Genomic DNA, 21047 nt, shown 5'->3' on the forward strand with positions numbered 1-21047 from the left:
TGTGCAGGGTCAGACAGCTTCAGATGAGAAGCTTGGCATGGTGTTAGGACCTTTTCCTCACTCACCTTTATGGTCTATTGCCCAGGAGAGCCCAGGTTGCTAGTCTTGGGGTGCACAGTCTTCCCGTGGACTTCCTTATCACCCCCTCCTGCCTCAGCTTTGTAAACTATCTGCCCAGGGGTGTACAGCTGATTTCTCCATTCACACCCATACTCAAGTGCTTAGGCTGAGAGAAAACATCTGGCCTTGCACACAAACCAAAGCAACATAAAACACTCCATGCACGTGATCCCTAAATCGTGCAAATAGCAGAGAAGAGTTTCTATTAAGAAATATTGAGAGTGGGCCATTACTTAGCAAAATAAAGCAGAAATATGTGCTGTGCTGGAAAATTACACTACAGGTAAAGTAGGTTTGTATCTAACCATCCTAACCGACACATTTCGCAGGCCAAATAAAGGCACACGTGTGGATACATTTGTTGCATAGTCTCTTTGGCTTGTGCAGGTTTTATTCTGCCCCCTTAGTTGATACAATAGAACATGCTTTCAACAAAGTGCTTAAGGATTAGCTGTGTTCTATTCTAAAGACTCCCTCATGCCTCATTAACAGAGAACTGTGCCTTTGTCATTGTGATTTTTATTGGCTCAAAGCAGCCCTGCTTGAGTCTTTTGGCACCCACCACCCAGGCCCCTCTACCAGTTTTATTCTGATTTAGAGCCCGTGTGTGCACACACATCAGTCACTGGCTTGTGCCTATTGTCTGCAAAGAAACCATGGGAAATGGCCTCTGCCGGCCTGTGCTGGAGCGTCAGGCTCTGTTTAAAATATTTTCACATACATTTGTTTGTTTCCTGTGCGGGCGCATGCTTTTGCTATGGTGTACACGCAGAAGTCTGGAATGGGCCCTTTCCTTCCACCATGTGGGTCTCAGGCATTGAACTCCTCAGGCCTCGCCAGAAGCGCCCTGACCTGCCAATCCACTTTGTAGGCCCAAACTTTAGACTCTTGCAGATACTTCATAGATGCCCTGTGCCACTGAGACGAAGAGAGTATGGGGTCACAGTGGCTACTTCTCCACCTTGCAGCATTAACTTTGCATAGGCATCTGGGCATGCCTGTGAGGGATTGTCTTGGTTTTATCAATTGATGTGGGTGGGGTCATTTTCTGGGCTGGGGATGGTGGGCTGTATGAGGTGGACTGCAGTGTACAAAGCATGCATACATCTCTCGTTGCTTGCTGACTATGGATGTAACATCACCAGCCAACATCCTGCTCCTGCCTCTGTGTCTTCTACACCGTAATAGACTGTATCCTTTTGGAAGCACAAGCCAACATAAATCTTTTCTCCCCAAAGTTGCTTTTTCCAGAGCAATTTTTTCACAGCAATGAGACGGAGACTAAGACACCAGTTGTGAGATATTCCTGTAGAAGTGCCTTGCAGAGGAGTGGGGCTTTAGAGAGATGAGGTATAGATTTCAGAAGAGATTTGACCACAACTGAAGTTTGTTTTCCCACAGCCTATCTCCACCATAATGGCCCCAGCAATTCTGACTTTGTATCAAGTTCACATAAGCAAGATGAATACTTGGCTAATATATTTGGTAAGTCTGTGAAAACTTTAGGTCATGTTTGAAGAAGTCTCCTGCGTGTTCTTGTCTCTGAAGTAACTCCTTGGCTTCTCTGAGGTAACTCCTTGGTTGTCTCTGAGGTAACTCCTTGTCTGTCTCTGAGGTAACTTGTTCTGCTCCTTCAAAGGGAAGTTAAGCATGTTGTCTTGTGTCTAGAATATGTTCCTCTAAATATTGGAGTCCTGAGAAAATAAGCAGAAAAGGAAATAGAAACACCAAGAAAGGACTCTGCTTCTCAAAGCAGGTGAGAATAGCTGAGGGACTAGAACAGGCTGTCCTGCCTAAATGCTCACCCCTGGGGGCATTGAGACCACCTTTCCTTTAGGACTTTTGACAGCTCTCCAGGGCTGCCTCATCATTCTCTCTAAAACTCTTCCTCAGTTTTTGAGAAAGGTGATGATCCAGATGTAACTTGACAGGGTAGAAGAGCTCCAGGAATCTGTTTCTTTGCCAAAATATCAGCAGATCTGACAAGAAATGTGTTTTTGCTTTTTTTTTTTTCCTTAGAAGCTCTTATTTTTATCTTTATAAATATATTCCCTGAAGGGCATAAAGTGTGACATGTAAAAATAAAACCTTACTTCCATTAATCAAACCTATTTAATCTTTTTTTTGTATGTTTTTTGTTTTTTTGATTTTGTTTTTTTCAAGACAGGGTTTCTCTGTACAGCCCTGGCTGTCCTGGAACTCACTCTGTAGACCAGACTGGCCTCGAACTCAGAAATCCACTTGCCTCTGCCTCCCAGAGTGCTGGGATTACAGGCATGTGCCACCACTGCCCTGCCCTATTTAATCTTTAACATTTATATAAAATAGATATACTAATAGAATGATATTGTAAGGATGTTATTTTTTATTTTTTATATATTTATTTCATCATATATTTTAATCATACTTTCCCCTCTCCTAATTATCCCTAGATTCCAACTCTATACCCACCCAATTTCATGTTCTTTTTCCTCTCTTAAAAAAAAAAACAACCTAACACACACACACACACACACACACACACACACACACACTTGGTGCCCATTTCATTTTGGTCAACTACTCTTGAACCTGGGGCCTGTTCTGCACTATGGCTGACACCCAGTGTCACTCCATTGAAGAAAACTGATCCCCTCCTCTGAGCAGCTATCAATTGCAAGTAGCTTCTTGGTTAGGAATAGAACTTTGCAACGTGCTGGGATTTTGCCTGGGTTGAACGGGAACATGTATTTGTGTGCAGTCACAGGCTCATGGAGTTCATCCATGCATCAAACCTGTGCATGGAAACTAATGCCGTCTTGGAGTCTTCTGTCCCATCCTGCCTCCCACTCTTCTCCACAGCTCCCTTTGGAAGAGACACCTGATTTAGAGCTGAGTGCCCCAAGGTCTCTCCCTGTCCAGTTGTAGGTCTCTGTGTTAATTACCATCTGCTGCAAGATGAAGCTTATTGAGCGGAAGAGATGGCTTAGCCATCGAGAGGAGTGGATGCTTGTCTTTGTCAGGGTTTCTGTTCCTGCACAACCATCATGACCAAGAAGCAAGTTAGGGAGGAAAGGGTTTATTCAGCTTACACTTCTGCATTGCTGTTCATCACAAAAGGAAGTCAGAACTGGACTCAAGCAGGTCAGGAAGCAGGAGCTGATGCAGAAGCCAGACTGTCTTCATGGGCTCCTGTTCGATCAAGAGAGGATGCCAAAATAAATACTGTATGTTTCTTCTTATATGGGAGTGTTGGCTCTTAAGCTTTAGATATGTGTGTTTCAATTCAAATAACCACAGAGGTTATGTACCTACTAAGGGGTCAGTGGGGAGTCTTCCAAGGATGGGGCAAAACAGCATTGTAGAGATAGGAGGGTGGCATGGGTGGGGAATGGGAGGGCAGGGTACAGGAGGAGACATGAGGGACACCGAAAGGTAAAGCCACATGGAAACCTACTACTGTAGAAGCATTTTGAAAACATAAATATGTGAAAGGAATTTACACGGCATTGCTGAATGGCAATGGAGACAATGCCTCGACTAGATGACAATGCCATCAAGGGAAACCACTGGTGCCAGGAATGGTCTCAGAGCCTGTGGGGAGTGAATGGGAGTTTTGATGATTGTTTCCTGTGGCTTAGCAAAGAAAGCCTAGGAAAGGGGTAAAATGGCCACATTCTGGGGACAAATGGATGCCTCCAAGGGTTAAAAGGGAAGGAGATGTTAAAACATTACAAAGGAAATCCAGCTAATCCCAAAACGTTAGTGCCAGTTTTTAAAAGATTTATTTTTATTTCATGTGTATGAGTGTTTGCTTGCGTGTATCTCAGTGTGTCATATGCATGCAGTGCCCAAGGAGTCTAGAAGAAGGTGTCATGTCTCTTGGAACTGGAGTAACAACTGGTTGTGATCCTCCACGTGGGTGCTGGGAATCTAACCTAGGTCCTCTGGAAGGGCAGCCAGTGCTTTAGCCACTGAGCCATCGCTCCAGTCCTACTCGTAAGAGTTTTATATATAAAACTCCTAAGGTCCACTTAACGTGTTTTGCCTCATCTCTGACTCATAGCCTCAGGCTGTCTTTATGTGTCAATCCTGGAGTGTCATGGGGTGTGGGGTCCCAGTGAGAAGGGGCAAGAAGGCAAGCTGTATCTGCACATATCAGGCAGGAGACAGAGCTTCTAGTCATCTGTGCTTGGTGGGAGGTGCTCTCTGCCCAGGACATCCGGGGCAGTCATGATTCTGTAGTTAGGATGGCTTCTTAGAGCACAGTGTCCTGCATGCGCTGAGCTCAGGTCATTCCTTCATGCATCCATGCATGTGCTGAACATGTGCATGCAAAATATGCCCACGTATGTTGCCGTGTGATCAGGTGCTTTTGCTTGTTTCTTTCAGATGAGATTTTATGGCAGGTGATTTCTAATGATTCAACCTATTTATCGAAAGGAGATGTAAGAACAGTCGCTGAGCCGCTCACATGGACAGACTCGAAAGAAGGCAAGTATATCGCCACTGGATTTGACATTCGTGTGTTCTTTTTTTTTAAAGATTTTCTATTATTATATGTAACTACACTGTATCTGTCTTCAGATACATCAGAAGAGGGCATCAGATCTCATTACAGATGGTTGTGAGCCACCATGTAGTTGCTGGGATTTGAACTCAGGACCTTCAGAAGAGCAGTCAGTGCTCTTCACCACTGAGCCATCTCTCCAGCCCCATCCATGTGTTCTTTTTTTTTTTTTTTTCCTGAGACAGGGTTTCTCTGTGTCCTGGAACTCACTCTGTAGACCAGGCTGGCCTCGAACTCAGAGATCTGCCTGCCTCTGCCTCCCAGAGTGCTGGGATTACAGGCGTGCGCCACCACAGCCCGGCTTATCCATGTGTTCTTATAGGCTGTGTTGTATTGGGTTTTCTATCCTGTGACCTGAACGTTCTGGAAAAAAGGTACTGATGGGTTACTGCCAAAGGGAAAACTGAAGAAAGTGTCTAAATTGCTGTAATTTCTATCAACTATGGAGTCTGTGGTTTGCAGGGTCAGGCATGTTCTGACATTCTGGATGCTGCTCAGTGGGAAGTAACACATTTACTAGTAGAGTTTGGGTTCTTGGTAACATTAATAACTCAATCAACCCTGAGTAACATTAATAACATCCATTAAACACACGTTATAATTAATAACATTAAACATGTACCTGAATAATTTGAGAGAGAAAATATGGTTTTGTATCCTTCCTTGACTGCATACTGAGATTGAGGTTGGCCTAGGCCACATGAGATCTTGTCTCCAAAAACAAGAGAAAGATCTGGAGAGATGGTCTGTGGTAAGCTCACTTGCTATTCTTCAGAAGTCCTGAGTTCAGTTCCCACGTCCCACACCAGGCAGCTCATTACCACAATTGTAACTTTTAGTTCCTGGGGATCTGACATCCTCCTCTGGCCTCCACTGACACCAAATAAATGTCATAACTTCACACACACACACACACACACACACACACACACACACACACACACACAAATTAACTATTAAAAACCCCAAACCAACCATCAGTAATACAAAGCCAAAACCCTTAGTATTCTCTGCTATGAGGAAACACCACAGCAGCTCCTATAAAAGGAAACACTTAATTGAGCCTGGCTTACAGCTCAGAGGCTCAGTCTGTCATCACTATAGCAGGGAGCATGAAGTCACACAGGCAGACATGGTGCTGGAGATGTAGCTGAGAGTTCTACATCTGGACCTGCAGGCAGCAGGCACAGAGGAGAGACACGGGCCTGGTTTGGGCTTTTGAAACCTCAGAGCCCACTCCCTGTGACACACTTCCTTCAACAAAGCCCCACCTCTAACCTAAACAGTACCACTCCCTGATGACCCAGCATTCAAATACATGAGTCTATGGGGGTCTTCCCCCTCCCCCTCCATCGCAACAAATACCCTTTTAAATCCTTCTCTTCTGTTTCTGAATTCTTCTGAATTCTGAATCCTTCTCTTCTGAATTCACTCTGGCTGTCCTCAAAGTCAGAGATTCCCCTGTTTCTGTCATCTGAGCACTGGGATACAATGCGTGCTGTCCAGCTAAAATGAGTATTGAAGGATGATTAAGGATTCAGCAGAATGATGAAGTATGGGGAATATAGGGGTTAGGTGAGAATATAAGTGAGTTAGGTGAGTGTGGCTAGGCGGTGTGGGGGAAGGTGTCCAGGCGGGCCCTTGCCTGGGCACCTCTGCCTCTGAGGGACCACACACACACACAGACATGGTATAGAATAGAGTTTATTCAGAATAGGGGATGGGAGTTAGTGGTAGAGAGAGAGAGGTAGAGAGAGAGAGAGAGAGAGAGAGAGAGGAGGTAGTGGAGGCCGGCCATGACCACGTGGAGGGGGGGGAAGAGCCCCAGGGGCAGAGATGTGAGAGTATGTGGGAGAGAGGAGAGCAAAGAGGGAGAGGAGGAGCAAGTAGCCCCTCTTATAGTGGGCCAGATCTCTGGGGCGGGGCATACCTGGCTATTGCCAGGTAGGTGTGGGGTGGAGCTTACACAAAACCCCAACAAGTATTTCTAATATCCTTGACTTGGCTTCCTATAAATATCTCACCGATGCATTAAATTTAACTGGGCATCTCTTCCATTGATAACTAGACAAGCTTTGAGCGAGGCCTGGAGACAAGAGCCTGCTAAGGCGTGGGTGAGGGTCAGAACGCCCACTTCCCTTGTTACCTGTGTTTGTGATGCCACATTCAAGAAAAGGTGATCAAATCTGACACATGGCTTTTCAGTAAACATTGTTATATACTATCAGCCATTTTATAATTGATGTGGCTCCCAGTTGTCTCAGCACCATTTATTAGAAAGTCCATCTTAGCGACAATAGTCTGAGGAGTCTCCTTTATGATGGACTAACCCCCTGCCCCCAACTTTGTGGCTCAGTCTGAGCTTCCTGTTCATCTCCTTCTGCAACATCACCACGCAGTTTTAATGAGAGGCTGAGATATTATGCTTGAACTTCTTGTGGGACAGCTCCCTTTATACTTTCTGGTCCCTCCCATGCCTTGTGGTTTTCTGGCTATTTTGTATAATAGTTTTTCTGTCTGAGCTTTATCAACAACCTGTCGAACTTTATTAAAAACTTGTTTGTACTTTTCTATGTCGTTTTGGAAAAACCAGTGTGGGATCACCCCAGGCTAGAAATGGGGATATCATGGACTAATTTTCAAGCATGCCGTTGTCTTCGTCAGCTTATTTATATCAAGCTGTATGTGTCTCTATGTCTATCTATCTGTCTATTGACCTATCTTATCTATTCATCTATTTATCATCAATCAATCATCTATCTTTTTTTTGATGCAAAAAGCAAGAGGAATTTTATTTAATCCAGCATGCTGGGGTTGCCCTACACATGGACTTACTCTCATCTATCTTTCTATCTACCATCCATATTCATCTATAATCTATGTACCTATGTATATATCTATCTTTTATCTATCATCTATGTATCATCTGTCTATGATTCTGTCTGTCTTTCTGTCTATTTAGCTCCCATTTATACCTCTACCTTCTCTGCCTAAAGACATAGAGACATATGCACATATATCTATGAATGAGAACCAATTCTTCAATTTCTATTTGCTGTGGTAGGTTTGTTTTTTGAGATTTATATATTTTTATGGGTATATTGAGTATCTGCACCTGTGTCATATCACTGACCCTGATAGTCATCATTCCTGTAGTCCATGATGTTTGAAATCACAGTAAGACAGATCATAGTTCTGTTTGGTCCCATGGAGGCATTAGGGTATATAAAGTGCTGATCTGAATGTTATTTTATAAATTGATCTGGTGTGACCCGCACAATAGTAATCCCTACTGTGCTAACAGAGTGAGCACTCACTGGCTGTCAGCTGTTGCCGTTTTCTTCTGCATTTACCCACTCCAGAGCTGTGCGGCCTGGCAGTATTGTAACTAGTGTGGCAACATTGTTACTTTGCCTGGCCACATTGTTACTCCATGTGGGTTTCCCTTCCAGGGCATGGTTAAATAACATGGTGCAAGTCTAGAGCCCAGCAGAGGGCAGTGCTGGTCCACAAATAGAGGAAGACAGGGATCCCAGATAAATCTGGCTGGCCTTTTGTTTTGCAGGCATCAGCCAGAGCAACATCCTCCATGTGCTATCTTTAGACACTTACCTCAGTGTTCCTGGGGTGGGGAGCTCTGTCTCCAGTCATCCTGCCTTTGACTGAATGGACTGATGATGTACTCAAAATATTTGTCATTGAAGAGCAACAGAGACAGTGTTTCCCCTTCTAAAGCATTCAGAGTATGAGATAGTTTTTAAATATGGGCGCTTGTTTCTTGCCCCCTATTGTTACACTAGTGGGGGCCAGGTGCCCTGTTGGGCTCAGCTTCCTGGTAGAAATTTGATATTTCATCTCAAATCTGAAGGAAGTTCCTTGTAGCTGCCTGTGGCTACATATGAACAGTTTGGGTTCCCTGGAAGGAGAGCTGGGGATAGGAAACAGGGTGGCAAGGGAAACATGGAGTCCATACTTGATTTCTTGCTCAAGACTCAAACTTTATTTGGGGGGGGGTCTCACAATTTAAGGTTTTTGGGCAAGACTCTCCTCCCAGAGTTGAAATTCTGCTCTGTGGGTGTTTGCTCCACTGTTCTACACTGCTCAGTGGGTAGCCTGCTTGATTCTGCAAACTGTAAGTCTCTCATATCAAAGGACTTCACCTTGATTCCAGTGCTCTGCCTCAGGGTAGCATCAGGTGATAGCTAGTGGCTCTCAGATAGTCACAGGAAACTGCAGGTTCTTTGGAGAACAATGGGCCAGAACTTCAAAGTAGCTAGCCCCAAGGTTGGAAAACCCAGCTCAAAGGCTGGGGGAGGGCATAGTTCCTAACCTGCCTTCTTGATAGATTTTTCTAGAATATTTGCACAGTGGCAAAGAAGACCTCACTTTAGTGCCATTTTGATAAGCAGATTGATATTTGTCTCCCTTTAGAGCCTTGACTCACACATGGCTACGATCTTAAATACACACTGGTCTTTTTTTTTTTCTCCCTCTCTCTTCCCAAAACTCAAGGTATGAAGTGGGCTGCCTACATTAGGCATGAAGCCAATTCCATGTTATTGTTTTTGTAGGGAAGGAATTGCAGTATAAGTTGATTAACACCAAACTGCTTTTCACATTATAAACTGATTATTTGTGCTGGTGAGATAGCTGTGCTGGTAGAAGTGCTTGCTGCACAATAGAAGGATCTGAGTTCAGATCCCCAGTACCCATGTAAGAAGCTGGGCACTGTGCCCTGCACCTGAAATCCAGTGCTAGGGAGGCAGAATCCTTGAGGTCTGTTGGCTAGTACCTATAATCAATTTATGAAGTCTAGTGAGAAACTGTCTCAGAAATTAATGTGGAGATCTGCAGAGATTGTGTAGCAACTAAAAGTTCTTGCCACTTGCAGAGAACTTGAGTTTGATTCTGAGCGCACAGTGCAGAATTATATCTATTTTTTGAATATGGCTGGTTTGTCTGTGTATGCCAGTGCACTGTGGGAGAGCCTGGGGCCTGAGGAGGCCAGAAAAGGGTATTGGATTTCTCCTGGGGCTGGAGATACAGATGGTTGCTGGGAACTGAATGTGGCTGCTCTCTCAGCCACTGAGCCATCTCTACAGCCCCACACCTTTAAAGGTTGTTTCAATTTTAAATTAACTTATATTTTATGTACATGGATGTTTTGCCTGTTTCCAAGACATCACATGCATGTCTGGTGCCCATGGAAACCAGAAGAGGGTGTCAGATCCCCTGGAACAGGAGTTACAAATGGTTGTGAGCTGCCATGTAGGTTCTGGGAACCAAACTCAGGTCCTCTGCAGGAGTATCAAGTGCTTCCCCTTTCCTTCTCCCTCTTGCTCCAGCCCTGCTTCACTCCGGCTCCATGCTCGCTCTGGCCCATAAGGTTTTTTTTTTTAAATTTGTTTTTCATTAAGGATGATTGTGAGCTACCATGTGGTTGTTGGGATTTGAACTCACAACCTCTGGAAGAGCAGTCAGTGCTCTTAACCATGAAGCCATCTCTCCAGCCCTACTAAGTGCTCTTGACTGTTGAGCCATCTTTCTGGTATTCACCTTGAAAAAATATTAAATAATGTTGTTTGTTTGATTGTGTGTATGTGTGTGTGTGTGTATGTGTAAGTTCCAGCCTTAGGTCATAAAATAAGACTTTGCCTCAGAACCCAGAGGTGGGTGGGAGGGAGGGACCAAAGGAAGGAAGGGGAGAGAAAGAGAAAGGAGCCTTGGAAAGTTGTGAAGTTAAAAAAAAATAAAGCAATAGCTGGGCAGTGTTTATACACAGCTTTTATCCAAGTACTCAGGAGGCAGAGGCAGGGATCTCTGTGAGTTCCAGGATAGCCTGGTCTACAGACAGAAACCCTGTCTCAAAAAACAAACAAAAAAACAAACAAACAAACAAAACAGTAGACATGAAAACTCTCTAGAAGAGATCACCCGTAGTTCTGAGTAGACAGAAAGTGGGTCAAGAGTCTTGAAGATAAGACACTAAAGTTATCCGCTCTGAAGAGCAGAAGAGAAACAACGATAAGGAAATGCAACATAAGGACCAGACAGGACACCATCAACCACACCAGGATGCGAAGCAAGAGATTTCAGAGAGGCCAGCTGGGCGTGGTGGTCCGTGTCTTCAATCCTAGTGCGCAGAAGCAGAGGCCTGTGGGTCTGACTGAAATGCCCAAACCTGGTGAAAGACCTGAAGCATTGCACATGAACAGCTGAGCGGGTGCCAAGCAGGCTCCCTGGTTGTCAGTTCAGTCTTCCCCAGCCCCTGTGGGCACTGGTTAGTTAAGTCAGTGGGTTTTCCTGTCGTGACTTTGTTTGAGTGATCTTTTTAAGAGACTTATGGGAAAGTGGATGCTCTTGAGAGGGTGCAGTGAGGACTTGCTGATTCCATGGTGAATCTGATGGTGCTTCTCTGGCGTTCGTCATGAGCTCCTTTTCCATCAATAGAGGATGCCAAAATAAATACTGTATGTTTCCTCTTATATGGGAGTGTTGGCTCTTAAGCTTTAGATATGTGTGTTTCAATTCAAATAACCACAGAGGTTATGTACCTACTAAGGGGTCAGTGGGGAGGTGGGAGGTCTTCCAAGGATGGGGCAATACAGCATTGTAGAGATAGATAGGAGGGTGGAATGGGTGGGGGATGGGAGGGCAGGGTAAAGGAGGAGACATGAGGACACTGAAAGGTAAAGCCATATGGAAACCTACTACTGTAGAAGCATTTTGAAAATATAAATATATGAAAGGAATTTACATGGCATTGCTGAATGGCAGTGGAGACAATGCCTCGACTAGATGACAATGTCATCAAGGGAAACCACTGGTGCCAGGAATGGTCTCAGAGCCTGTGGGGAGTGAATGGGAGTTTTGATGATTGTTTCCTGTGGCTTAGCAAAGAAAGCCTAGGAAAGGGGTAAAATGGCCACATTCTGGGGACAAATGGATGCCTCCAAGGATTAAAAGGGAAGGAGATGTTAAAACATTAAAAAGGAAATCCAGCTAATCCCAAAACGTTAGTGCCAGTTTTTAAAAGATTTATTTTTATTTCATGTGTATGAGTGTTTGCTTGCGTGTATCTCAGTGTGTCATATGCATGCAGTGCCCAAGGAGTCTAGAAGAAGGTGTCATGTCTCTTGGAACTGGAGTAACAACTGGTTGTGATCCTCCACGTGGGTGCTGGGAATCTAACCTAGGTCCTCTGGAAGGGCAGCCAGTGCTTTAGCCACTGAGCCATCGCTCCAGTCCTACTCGTAAGAGTTTTATATATAAAACTCCTAAGGTCCACTTAACGTGTTTTGCCTCATCTCTGACTCATAGCCTCAGGCTGTCTTTATGTGTCAATCCTGGAGTGTCATGGGGTGTGGGGTCCCAGTGAGAAGGGGCAAGAAGGCAAGTTGTATCTGTACCTATCAGGCAGGGGACAGAGCTTCTAGTCATCTGTGCTTGGTGGGAGGTGCTCTCTGCCCAGGACATCCGGGGCAGTCATGATTCTGTAGTTAGGATGGCTTCTTAGAGCACAGTGTCCTGCATGCACTGAGCTCAGGTCATTCCTTCATGCATCCATGCATGTGCTGAACATGTGCATGCAAAATATGCCCACGTATGTTGCCGTGTGATCATGTGCTTTTGCTTGTTTCTCTTCAGATGAGAATTTGTGGCAGGTGCTTTCTAGCGATTCAAAATACTTACCAGAAGAAGATGCGAGAACAACTGTTCCGCCACTCACATGGACAGACATGCATGAAAGCAAGTATATCGCCACTGGATTGACATTTGTATGTTCTTTTTCTTTTTTAGATTTATTTATTATTATATGTAAGTACACAGTAGCTGTATTCAGATGCACCAGAAGAGGGCATCAGATCTCATTATAGATGATTGTGAGCCACCATGTAGTTGTATACATGTGTTGTGTAGATGTGTTGTGTATTAGTATAGATTTGTACTCCGGATCTTCAGAAGAGCAGTCTAATCTTAAACAGTACCACTCCCTGATGACCAAGCATTCAAATATATGAGTCTATAAGGGTCTTCCCTACATCCCTAAAATACCATTTATTTTTCTTCTGTTTTTCCGCCCTGGTGGTCCTGGAATTCACTCTGGCTGTCCTCAAAGTCAGAGATTCCTGTTTCTGTCTCCTGAGCACTGGGATATAATGTGTGCTGTCCAGCTAAAATGAGTATTTCTAATATCCTTGACTTGGTTTCCTATAAATATCATTTCACCGATGCATTAAATTTAACTTGGCATCTCTTCCATTGATAACTAGACAAGCCTTGAGTGAGGCCTGGAGACAAGAGCCTGCTAAGGAGTGGCTGAGGGTCAGAACGCCCACTTCCCTTGTTACCTGTGTTTGTGGTGCCACATTCAAGAAAAGGTGATCAAATCTGACACATGGCTTTTCAGTAAACATTGTTATATACTATCAGCCATTTTATAATTGATGTGGCTCCCACTTGTCTCAGCACCAGTTATTAGAAAGTCCATCTTAGTGACAGTGGTCTGAGGAGTCTCCTTTATGATGGACTAACTCCCTGCCCCCAACTCTGGGGCTCAGTCTGAGCTTCCTGTTCATCGCTTTCTGCAACATCACCACACCATTTTAATGGGAGACTATCCCATCCCACAGGAACTAGTTATTGGGTGGGGGGTAGGGGTCGAGGAGGACCAAGCCTGAAAGAGAAATGGGTGAGAAAAGAGAGTGAGACCAAGCAAAGGGTTGTCTTGTCAAGGTCTGTTTAATGAAAGGCTGAAAGTCTGGTTATGAACACTCAGTGAGAGGAAGTAGGGAGGGGCTGAGGGAGAATGCTAAAGGCACAGAAAGAGGGAAGGTCATCTGGGGCGGATACTGACTGCAGGCTTGAAACATCTAGCAGTTTTTCTGGAATGCTGGTTCCCCCTAGACAACCCCAGGAGTTCAGCCAAGATAAGGACCAATTGATTCTCATGATCAGCCTTGTGTGAAGGAGGGGGTGGTTCAGTTCTGACAAAGAGTCAGTGGAATCTCAGGGTGGGGAGCTGTTGAAAGTCTGGTTTCCCACAGTTTGGTCTCCCACATCTCTCCCTCTTTTCTTTATTGAAGCTGGGGGGTGGCCATAAAAAGAGGGTCAGTGGAGAGCCTGTTTTAGACTATGTGGCTTGCACCCACATCCAGCTCTGCAGTAACCAGGCCTTTTTAGGTCCTAGTAGGGAAGGGCCTCTGTCTTAGGCTATGTGAGTGGCACCCACTCCCAGCATCATGTCCCACTCTAATGACTTAATCAGGCCTTTGGTGGTCGTGGTGGGTGCCCAGGTGGACTCACAATAATCCCGTCATGGAGTCACCCTGCAGCCAATAGGCAGTGTGCATCTGGCTCGTGGCACCACAATATTCTCGTCATTGGCAACTCCACAGCTTATGGCCCTCAGCCACTATTAGGAGCTGGAGGTTACCCTCTCTGTCATTGACGTCTCTACAGCTTGCAAAACCAGGAAGGCTCCATGTCTGCAGCAAGGGTGGAGAACTGAAGGCCAACGGCTGCTCTCTCTGCATCGGCGGAAGAGAGGTCTTGGATGTCTAGCAGATGGTAGTGGACTGCAACTGGTCTGTTTAAGGCAGAATCAATCTGTGATTTAACAAAACTGGTAAATCTGTTAAAGGCCTAGGGACCAAATTACGAAAGCAACAAAACACCCATGAGGGTCCCCAAAAGTCTGGGGAGCAAGGTGGAGAGCCAGGGAGAAGTCTCAGTATTAGCATACTCTGGAAGTTAGCATGTTCCTTCCACATCCTGCAGAAAAAACACAAACATGCCCTCTTCTCTACACTCAGAGAGTTCCCTGGCATTAAAATTTAAAAATTTTTGTGGTATATAGAGATGTGATTCTCCCCTCTTTTATTCTAAAAATATTGTTGTAAAGTTCTATGGGCCTGTTCCATAATATCTTGTCTTTGCGAATTATGAGGAATCTCAGTAATCTGACTAATATCAAATTGCTAATAAAACATTGCAAATGACTGACTATAATAATCAGTTATATTTGTCTTAATCTGATTTGGAACATTCAGTATAAAAAAGTAACATATGAGGGAATATAAGGACAGAGAAAAAGGAGGGAGGTGGTTGGAGAAGGGATGGAGAGAAGGTTTATGGGACATATGGGGAGGGGGGATCTGGGAAAGGGGAAATCATTTGGAATGTAAACAAAGAATATAGAAAATAAAAATATTAAAAAAATAACATATGTAAAACAGTTATAACTAGAAAGCTTGAAAAACTGTCAATAGTCATATGTATATTTTTTGATTAATTTTTTGAATTGTATTTGTATAAATAATTGTAAAAGTTAAGAATTAGTAGCATTAAAAAAGAAACAATTTCAAGCAATTGTAAGCCATGATATATATATATTATATAAATCAAAAGTTTGATTTTTAACATTTTAAAAAGAAAAGCTATAGCACCCAATTCAATTATCTGTGCTGAAGCAAGGGGACACTCAAAAGAATAAACATGTGATCTAATTATATGAGCTTTACTCCCATAGTAGATGCATTTTTATAGGATGCATGTATAAATCTATAACAATATAAAAATATCTATATAGGCAAATTTTTAACAATTTATCTTTTAGATAACAATTATTAATTTTGTCAAAAAAGGCTTGTCATGTAATAGATTAACAATTAATTAATTGTTTAAAATAAGGAATAAACATTTCATCATGCTCTTAAAACATTCCTTTTAAAAATATTTTTATGATTTTATTTTGTAACACTTTATTATTATACCAAATCTTTATTGGAGGATGTCAAAACCTTATTTGGAGAGATTTTACATTAATGTTCTTTTTGTTAAGGAAGTGAACACATATCATAAACTGTTAACAAATACCTTTGGTAGCTTTCTCCAAGTTATGTCTCTCAATATTTATTTTGCATCTATCTTGAGAACATCAGAGGCTTAAATGGCAAACTTTAAAGCAGTGTCTTAGCCAAAAATTTTATCTTAACACCTTTTGAAAATCATTTTCTTAAAATTTTAAAGCCCATTGATAAGAGCAAGCCATTTCTTGAGAAAGAACTTTCTAATGAAATTATTTTATTGTTTTTTTTAAAGTTAGCTTATGCTCTTTTAAAGTTAGATGTAAATGCTTTTATAATTATCAATATGCACAAACAACAACCCTTTAAATATATAATAGTTTTGTATGTAGTAGGCATGCCAAATTTTATGCCTTTATAATTTCTACATAGCCTTATTAAACTTTCATAGATCTAAGTTTGAACTTTATTTTGAACCACATCAACATGAATCTGTTAAAAATGTTCTTTTGGCCAGAAACTCTCTAGGTGAGGCCTGCAAGACGAAAGCTGCATCTCTCAAGCCTTTGCCAAGGCAGCTCTGAGCTTTGTATTAACTCAAATGTAAATCTTCTGATCTGAGTTTATTATCTCTAAGGCCAGACCTATACCCACCGGTCTTGCAAGGAGTAGCCTGTAACCAGACCCTACTGTATGAAGGTCAAATAACAAAAGGAACCTGTAATATCAAAGCATAACTACAACTTTTTGAAATCAAAACCCATTTTTAAACAATCTTTTCCCCTTAAAATGAATGGCAAACACATTACTTTCATACTGCAAAGTTTGTCCATCATCTTGTGTGTTTGAATGTATGACAGTGTAACTTATTGAAGAGACATTATTTTAAATCTTGTTTTTTATAAGTCTGATTTCTAGGATAAGAACCACATAAAACATTATGCCAATTTAGAAATATCTCAGAGGTCTGTTTTTCTTGGGTTGTGTCATGTCACGTGCTGCTTAACCCTAAATTATAGCTTTAACCCTAAATTATCAGTTTTAAAGTTACCTTTTGTTACCATCATTATATATATATTTAAATCATGTCCAATAACTTATGAGCCAATACTCTATAGTTAAGACATGTAAAACATTTATACCTTTAAGACTAATTAGAAATAAAAATGAAGCGATCATACAAATCTCATAAATTTAAACCAAATACATTTTTTACAGCTGTAATTTCAGGGGAATAAAGTACTTTGAACACAATCATCACTGTCTTAGTCAGGGTTTCTATTCCTGCACAAACATCATGACCAAGAAATTAAAGTCCGCAGTCACAGCCTATGGGTAGACTGCTCCCTTCACTTCAGCACTTAGAATCTTCCACTGAGGGCTGGCTGACATAACTAGTTTATTAGTTTTAGTATTAGTTTGCGTTCTCTAGAGTCACAGAACCTATGGATAGTCTTTATATAGTTAGGGAATTTGTCAATGACTTACAGACTATAGTCCAACTTCCCAACAATGATCAGCAGCAGCTGTGGATGGAAGTCCAAGGATCTAGCAGTTTCTTAGTCCCATGAGGCAAGCCGGCAAGGAAGAGTGAGAGAGAGTCTTCCTTCTTCCAATGTGCTTATATATCTCCAGCTGAGGGTGTAGCCCAGATTAAAGGCTGTAGGTCTCCAACAGAGGGTGTGGCCCAGATTATTGGCATGTGGGTCTCCAACAGAGGGTGTGGCCCAGATTAAAGGCGTGTGCATCCATGCCTTTAATCCCAAATGATCTTGAACTCGGAGATCCCCTTGTCTTAGCCACTATGCTTCAAGATCTTCATGCCAAGATCCAGGTCCGAAACTTACATCTCTGAGCCTCCAAATTAGGATCATAGGTGAGCCTTCCAATTCTAGACTGTAGTTCATTCCAGATATAGTCAAGTTGACAACCAGGAATAGCCACTACAGTCACCATGGTAGAAATTTTTCTAGGAGAATTAACCATTCCCACTTGTCCTAGAGGTTAAGACTGCTGGCCCTTTAAGAAGCAGTTTCTTCTCCAGCAGTGTTTGACTCCTACTTAAGAATATGAGGCACCTTAAATCAGCCCCTTCTGTGTAAGCTGTGACTGACAGGACTGCCAACAGATAACATTTTTTAAAACCATTTTTTAACATAAAACATAAAAACAACAATCATTCAGCCAATCAAAACAATAGACAAACATAAATTGATACATAGGTGGACAGGTTTTGGTGCACCAAAGACAGACAACAGACAGAGAGAGAACTTGATGTCCCAAAGAGATCCAAATATCTTAACCAGAACTAAGGAGATCTCCAGTAGGTTTCAGAGAGGAAACAGGACGTCTCCCATTTTCCTCTCCTCCCCAGGAGAGTTTTGAAATAGCTTTTAACCATTTTTTTTTCTTTTTTTGATACCACGTCCAGCAGGTGGAAAAAATGCTTTTCTGAAACCTGCTTTTTCTCTTGTTTAAGATTTAACTCCTTATCTTCTTTTTCTTCTGGGAATTCTGCCAGAGAAGGGAGGAGAGGAACAGTGGCAACCACTGATAGTTACTCCATAGTGCCCTGTTTTTTAACCCCTATTGGGTTCATAAAAAGAGAAAGAGGTTTAGAGAATGTGATATATGGTGGTGTAGGGAAGGGGGGGGGGGTGCCTAGGCGAACACACACACACACAGACATGGTATAGAATCAAGTTTATTCAGAACAGAGGATGAAAGTTAATGGGGTAATGGAGACAGAGAAAGGCAGAGAGTGAGTATAGATAAGTAGAGACTGGCTATGACCATGTGGAGAGAGGTGGGAGGGGAGGAGAGCCCAGGAATTTCTTTGCAGTCTAGGACTTACATTCTGCCCATGAGCGGTTTTTACTTTTGATTTCTCCAGCCGCCTCAGCAGCCTCTGACTTCCAAAGAACATTTTCTCCCTCAGAGAGCTCAGCTCGGGCCAGCTGGATAAATTCCTCAGGTGTCAGCCAGCCCTCAGTGGAAGAGTCTAAGTGCTGAAGTGAAGGGAGCAGTCTGCCCATAGGCTGTGACTGCGGACTTTAATTTTTCTAAAATTTTAAAGTCAAGGGGCTTGTTTTGGCTCTGGCTTTTTCTAGGTATTTGTCTTTGAAATAAATCTTGAAGTTAGAGTGACCATTTGTCCCTCTAAGTCTCGTAGCTCCTTTAAGAGGGCTACTTGCTCTCTGCAGCTATCATTTGGTGGAGAGAAGAAATTTTTTCAGGGGATCTTCTGCTGACAGCTTTCTCCTCCAAGTTGGCTTCCTCCCCGGGGGTCTCTTAAAGACTGGATTAATTAATGGCATATCAGAAGGGGATGGGCTCATCGGGAGAGGAGGATAAAGAGAAGCCAGGGGAGTGGGTGGTGGGGCCTCAGACATTCTATAATGACCAAGGAAGGTTTTGAAGAGTTCTTTTTGGAGGAAAGAGAGGTCATTGAGGCTGCCCAAGACAAGGGGCAGAGGCAATATTAAGCAACCAACAAAAGTTGCTGTTTATCAGGATCCTCAGTCGTGCCTTCCACTACATCACAAATGAGTCCCCAGTAAGGAAAAACAGTTGCAGGGACAGCATCGGGGCCCTGACTGGTCAATTTTTCATTTAATTCTCGACCTACTTTTTGCCATTTATTTTTACGGTGGATCTCTGGCCCATCAATGATAAACCAGGGGCATGTGTGATCTATGAAAATAAATTTTAGCAAATCTTTCTTTTTAACTCTAACTCCCCTTTCCCTGAGAGAAGCTTTCAGGTCTCTGATGAAGACCACTTCTTTAGACAATGTATGGCCATTCCTTTGGGACGGAGAAATGTCAGCTTACCGAGGACAACTCTTTCTCATGAGTGGTGAGAGTGCTCCTCCAAATGGCTTCTTAGCCGCGGTGGCCTTCTCCAGGGGGTGGTTTCCGTCCGGGGAAGGTTTGTACCTCAAGCCCCATGTTGAGGGCCACTTATACCGTCCCACGGGACCTAGTTATTCGGGGGGTGGGGGGGGGAGGTCGAGGAGGACCAAGCCTGAAAGAGAAACAGGCGAGAAAAGGGAGCGAGACCAAGCAAAGGGTTGTCTTGTCAAGGTCTGTTTAATGGAAGGCTGAAAGCCTGGTTATGAACACACAGTGAGAGGAAGTAGGGAGGGGCTGAAGGAGAATGCTAAAACATCTAGCAGTTTTTCTGGAATGCTGGTTCCCCCTAGACAACCCCAGGTGTTCAGTCAAGATAAGGACCAATTGATTCTCATGATCAGCCTTGTGTGAAGGAGGGGGTGGTTCAGCTCTGACAAAGAGTCAGTGGATTCTCAGGGTGGGGAGCTGTTGAAAGTCTGGTTTCCCACAGTTTGGTCTCCCACAGGAGGCTGAAATATTTTGCTTGAACATCCTGTGGGACCAGCTCCCTTTATAGTTTCTGGTCTCTCCTACCTCTAGTGGTTTTCTGGCTATTTTGTATAATAATTTTTCTGTCTGAGCGTAATTACCAACCTGTCTAACTTTATTAAAAGCTTGTTTGTTCTTTTCTCTGTCATTTTGTTAAAACCAGTGTTTGTTGAATCACCCCAGGCTAGAAATGGAGATGTTATGGACTCATTTTCAAGCATGTCTTTACCTTCTTCAGTGTGTTCCCTATTTATATATAGTTATATGTATGTTTATGTCATTGTATGTCTGTCTGCCTGTCTGCCTGTCTGTCTATCTATATCATCTATCAGTCACATCTGTGAGTATATATGTATGTATATATTTATATGTATCTGTCTATGTATGTATATGTATATCTATCTGTGTATATATAATGTGTGTATATATCTTTATGTGTATATATGCATTTTTTGCTAAATTATGCTTTGCTGTGTTGTTATTGTAAGTGAAGATTTCCCCATTATTCTATATGCTGCTATTTTCTATGTGTTGATAAGAAAACTGGTTTATGTACAGTTATTTCTTGTTCTAGTATATTTGTGCTGGTTGACTTTTGTCATCCTGTCATAAACTTGGGTCATCTGGAAAGAGGGAACTTTGACTGAGGGATTGCCCGCATCAGATTGAATCATGGGCATGTCTGGTGGGGGGATAGTTTCTTGATTATAACCAACTCAGGAGGGCCTAGAGGGCAGTGCCAGCCCTGGGCAGGTGGTCCTGGCTTGTGTAAAAGGGCAAGTGAGCAAGCAGCAGGCCTCTGTGCTCTCTGCCTCAGTCAGTCCTGCCCTCATGTCCCTGCCTTGGCTTCCCATGGTGATGAACTGTGAGCTGCGAGCCACACAAACCCCTTTGTTCTCCAAGGTGTTCTCAACCATGATGCTTATCATAGCACCAGAGAAGCAAACTAAGACTGGACCTTACTCTGATCTTGTATATTAATATGAGTGTGTGTGTGTGTGTGTGTGAGAGAGAGAGAAAGAGAGAGAGAGAGAGAGAGAGAGAGAGAGAGAGAGAGAGAGAGAGAGAGAGAGAGAGAGATGGCATCTGTAGATATGGCTTTTTTCTTTACAAATTACAGTCTCTCACTCACACTATTTACATTTTTACTATCTCCAAGAGAATCTTTATGAGCAGTGGAAATACAAT

At 42.9% G+C, this 21047-nt stretch overlaps 1 protein-coding gene across 1 annotated transcript in view; it reads left to right on the forward strand.

Moving 5' to 3' along the window:
• Positions 1-21047, forward strand: part of C9H2orf92 (chromosome 9 C2orf92 homolog) — a 49535-nt gene that overhangs the window by 7843 nt on the left and 20645 nt on the right. Inside the window, exons 4-5 of the mRNA XM_052193722.1 lie at positions 1522-1605; positions 12317-12418. Coding sequence (XP_052049682.1) covers positions 1522-1605; positions 12317-12418 — 186 coding nt within the window. The remainder of the gene's footprint in view (positions 1-1521; positions 1606-12316; positions 12419-21047) is intronic.

The sequence above is a fragment of the Apodemus sylvaticus genome, chromosome 9 (genome assembly GCF_947179515.1).
Source record: "Apodemus sylvaticus chromosome 9, mApoSyl1.1, whole genome shotgun sequence".
Taxonomy (NCBI): Eukaryota; Metazoa; Chordata; class Mammalia; order Rodentia; family Muridae; genus Apodemus; species Apodemus sylvaticus.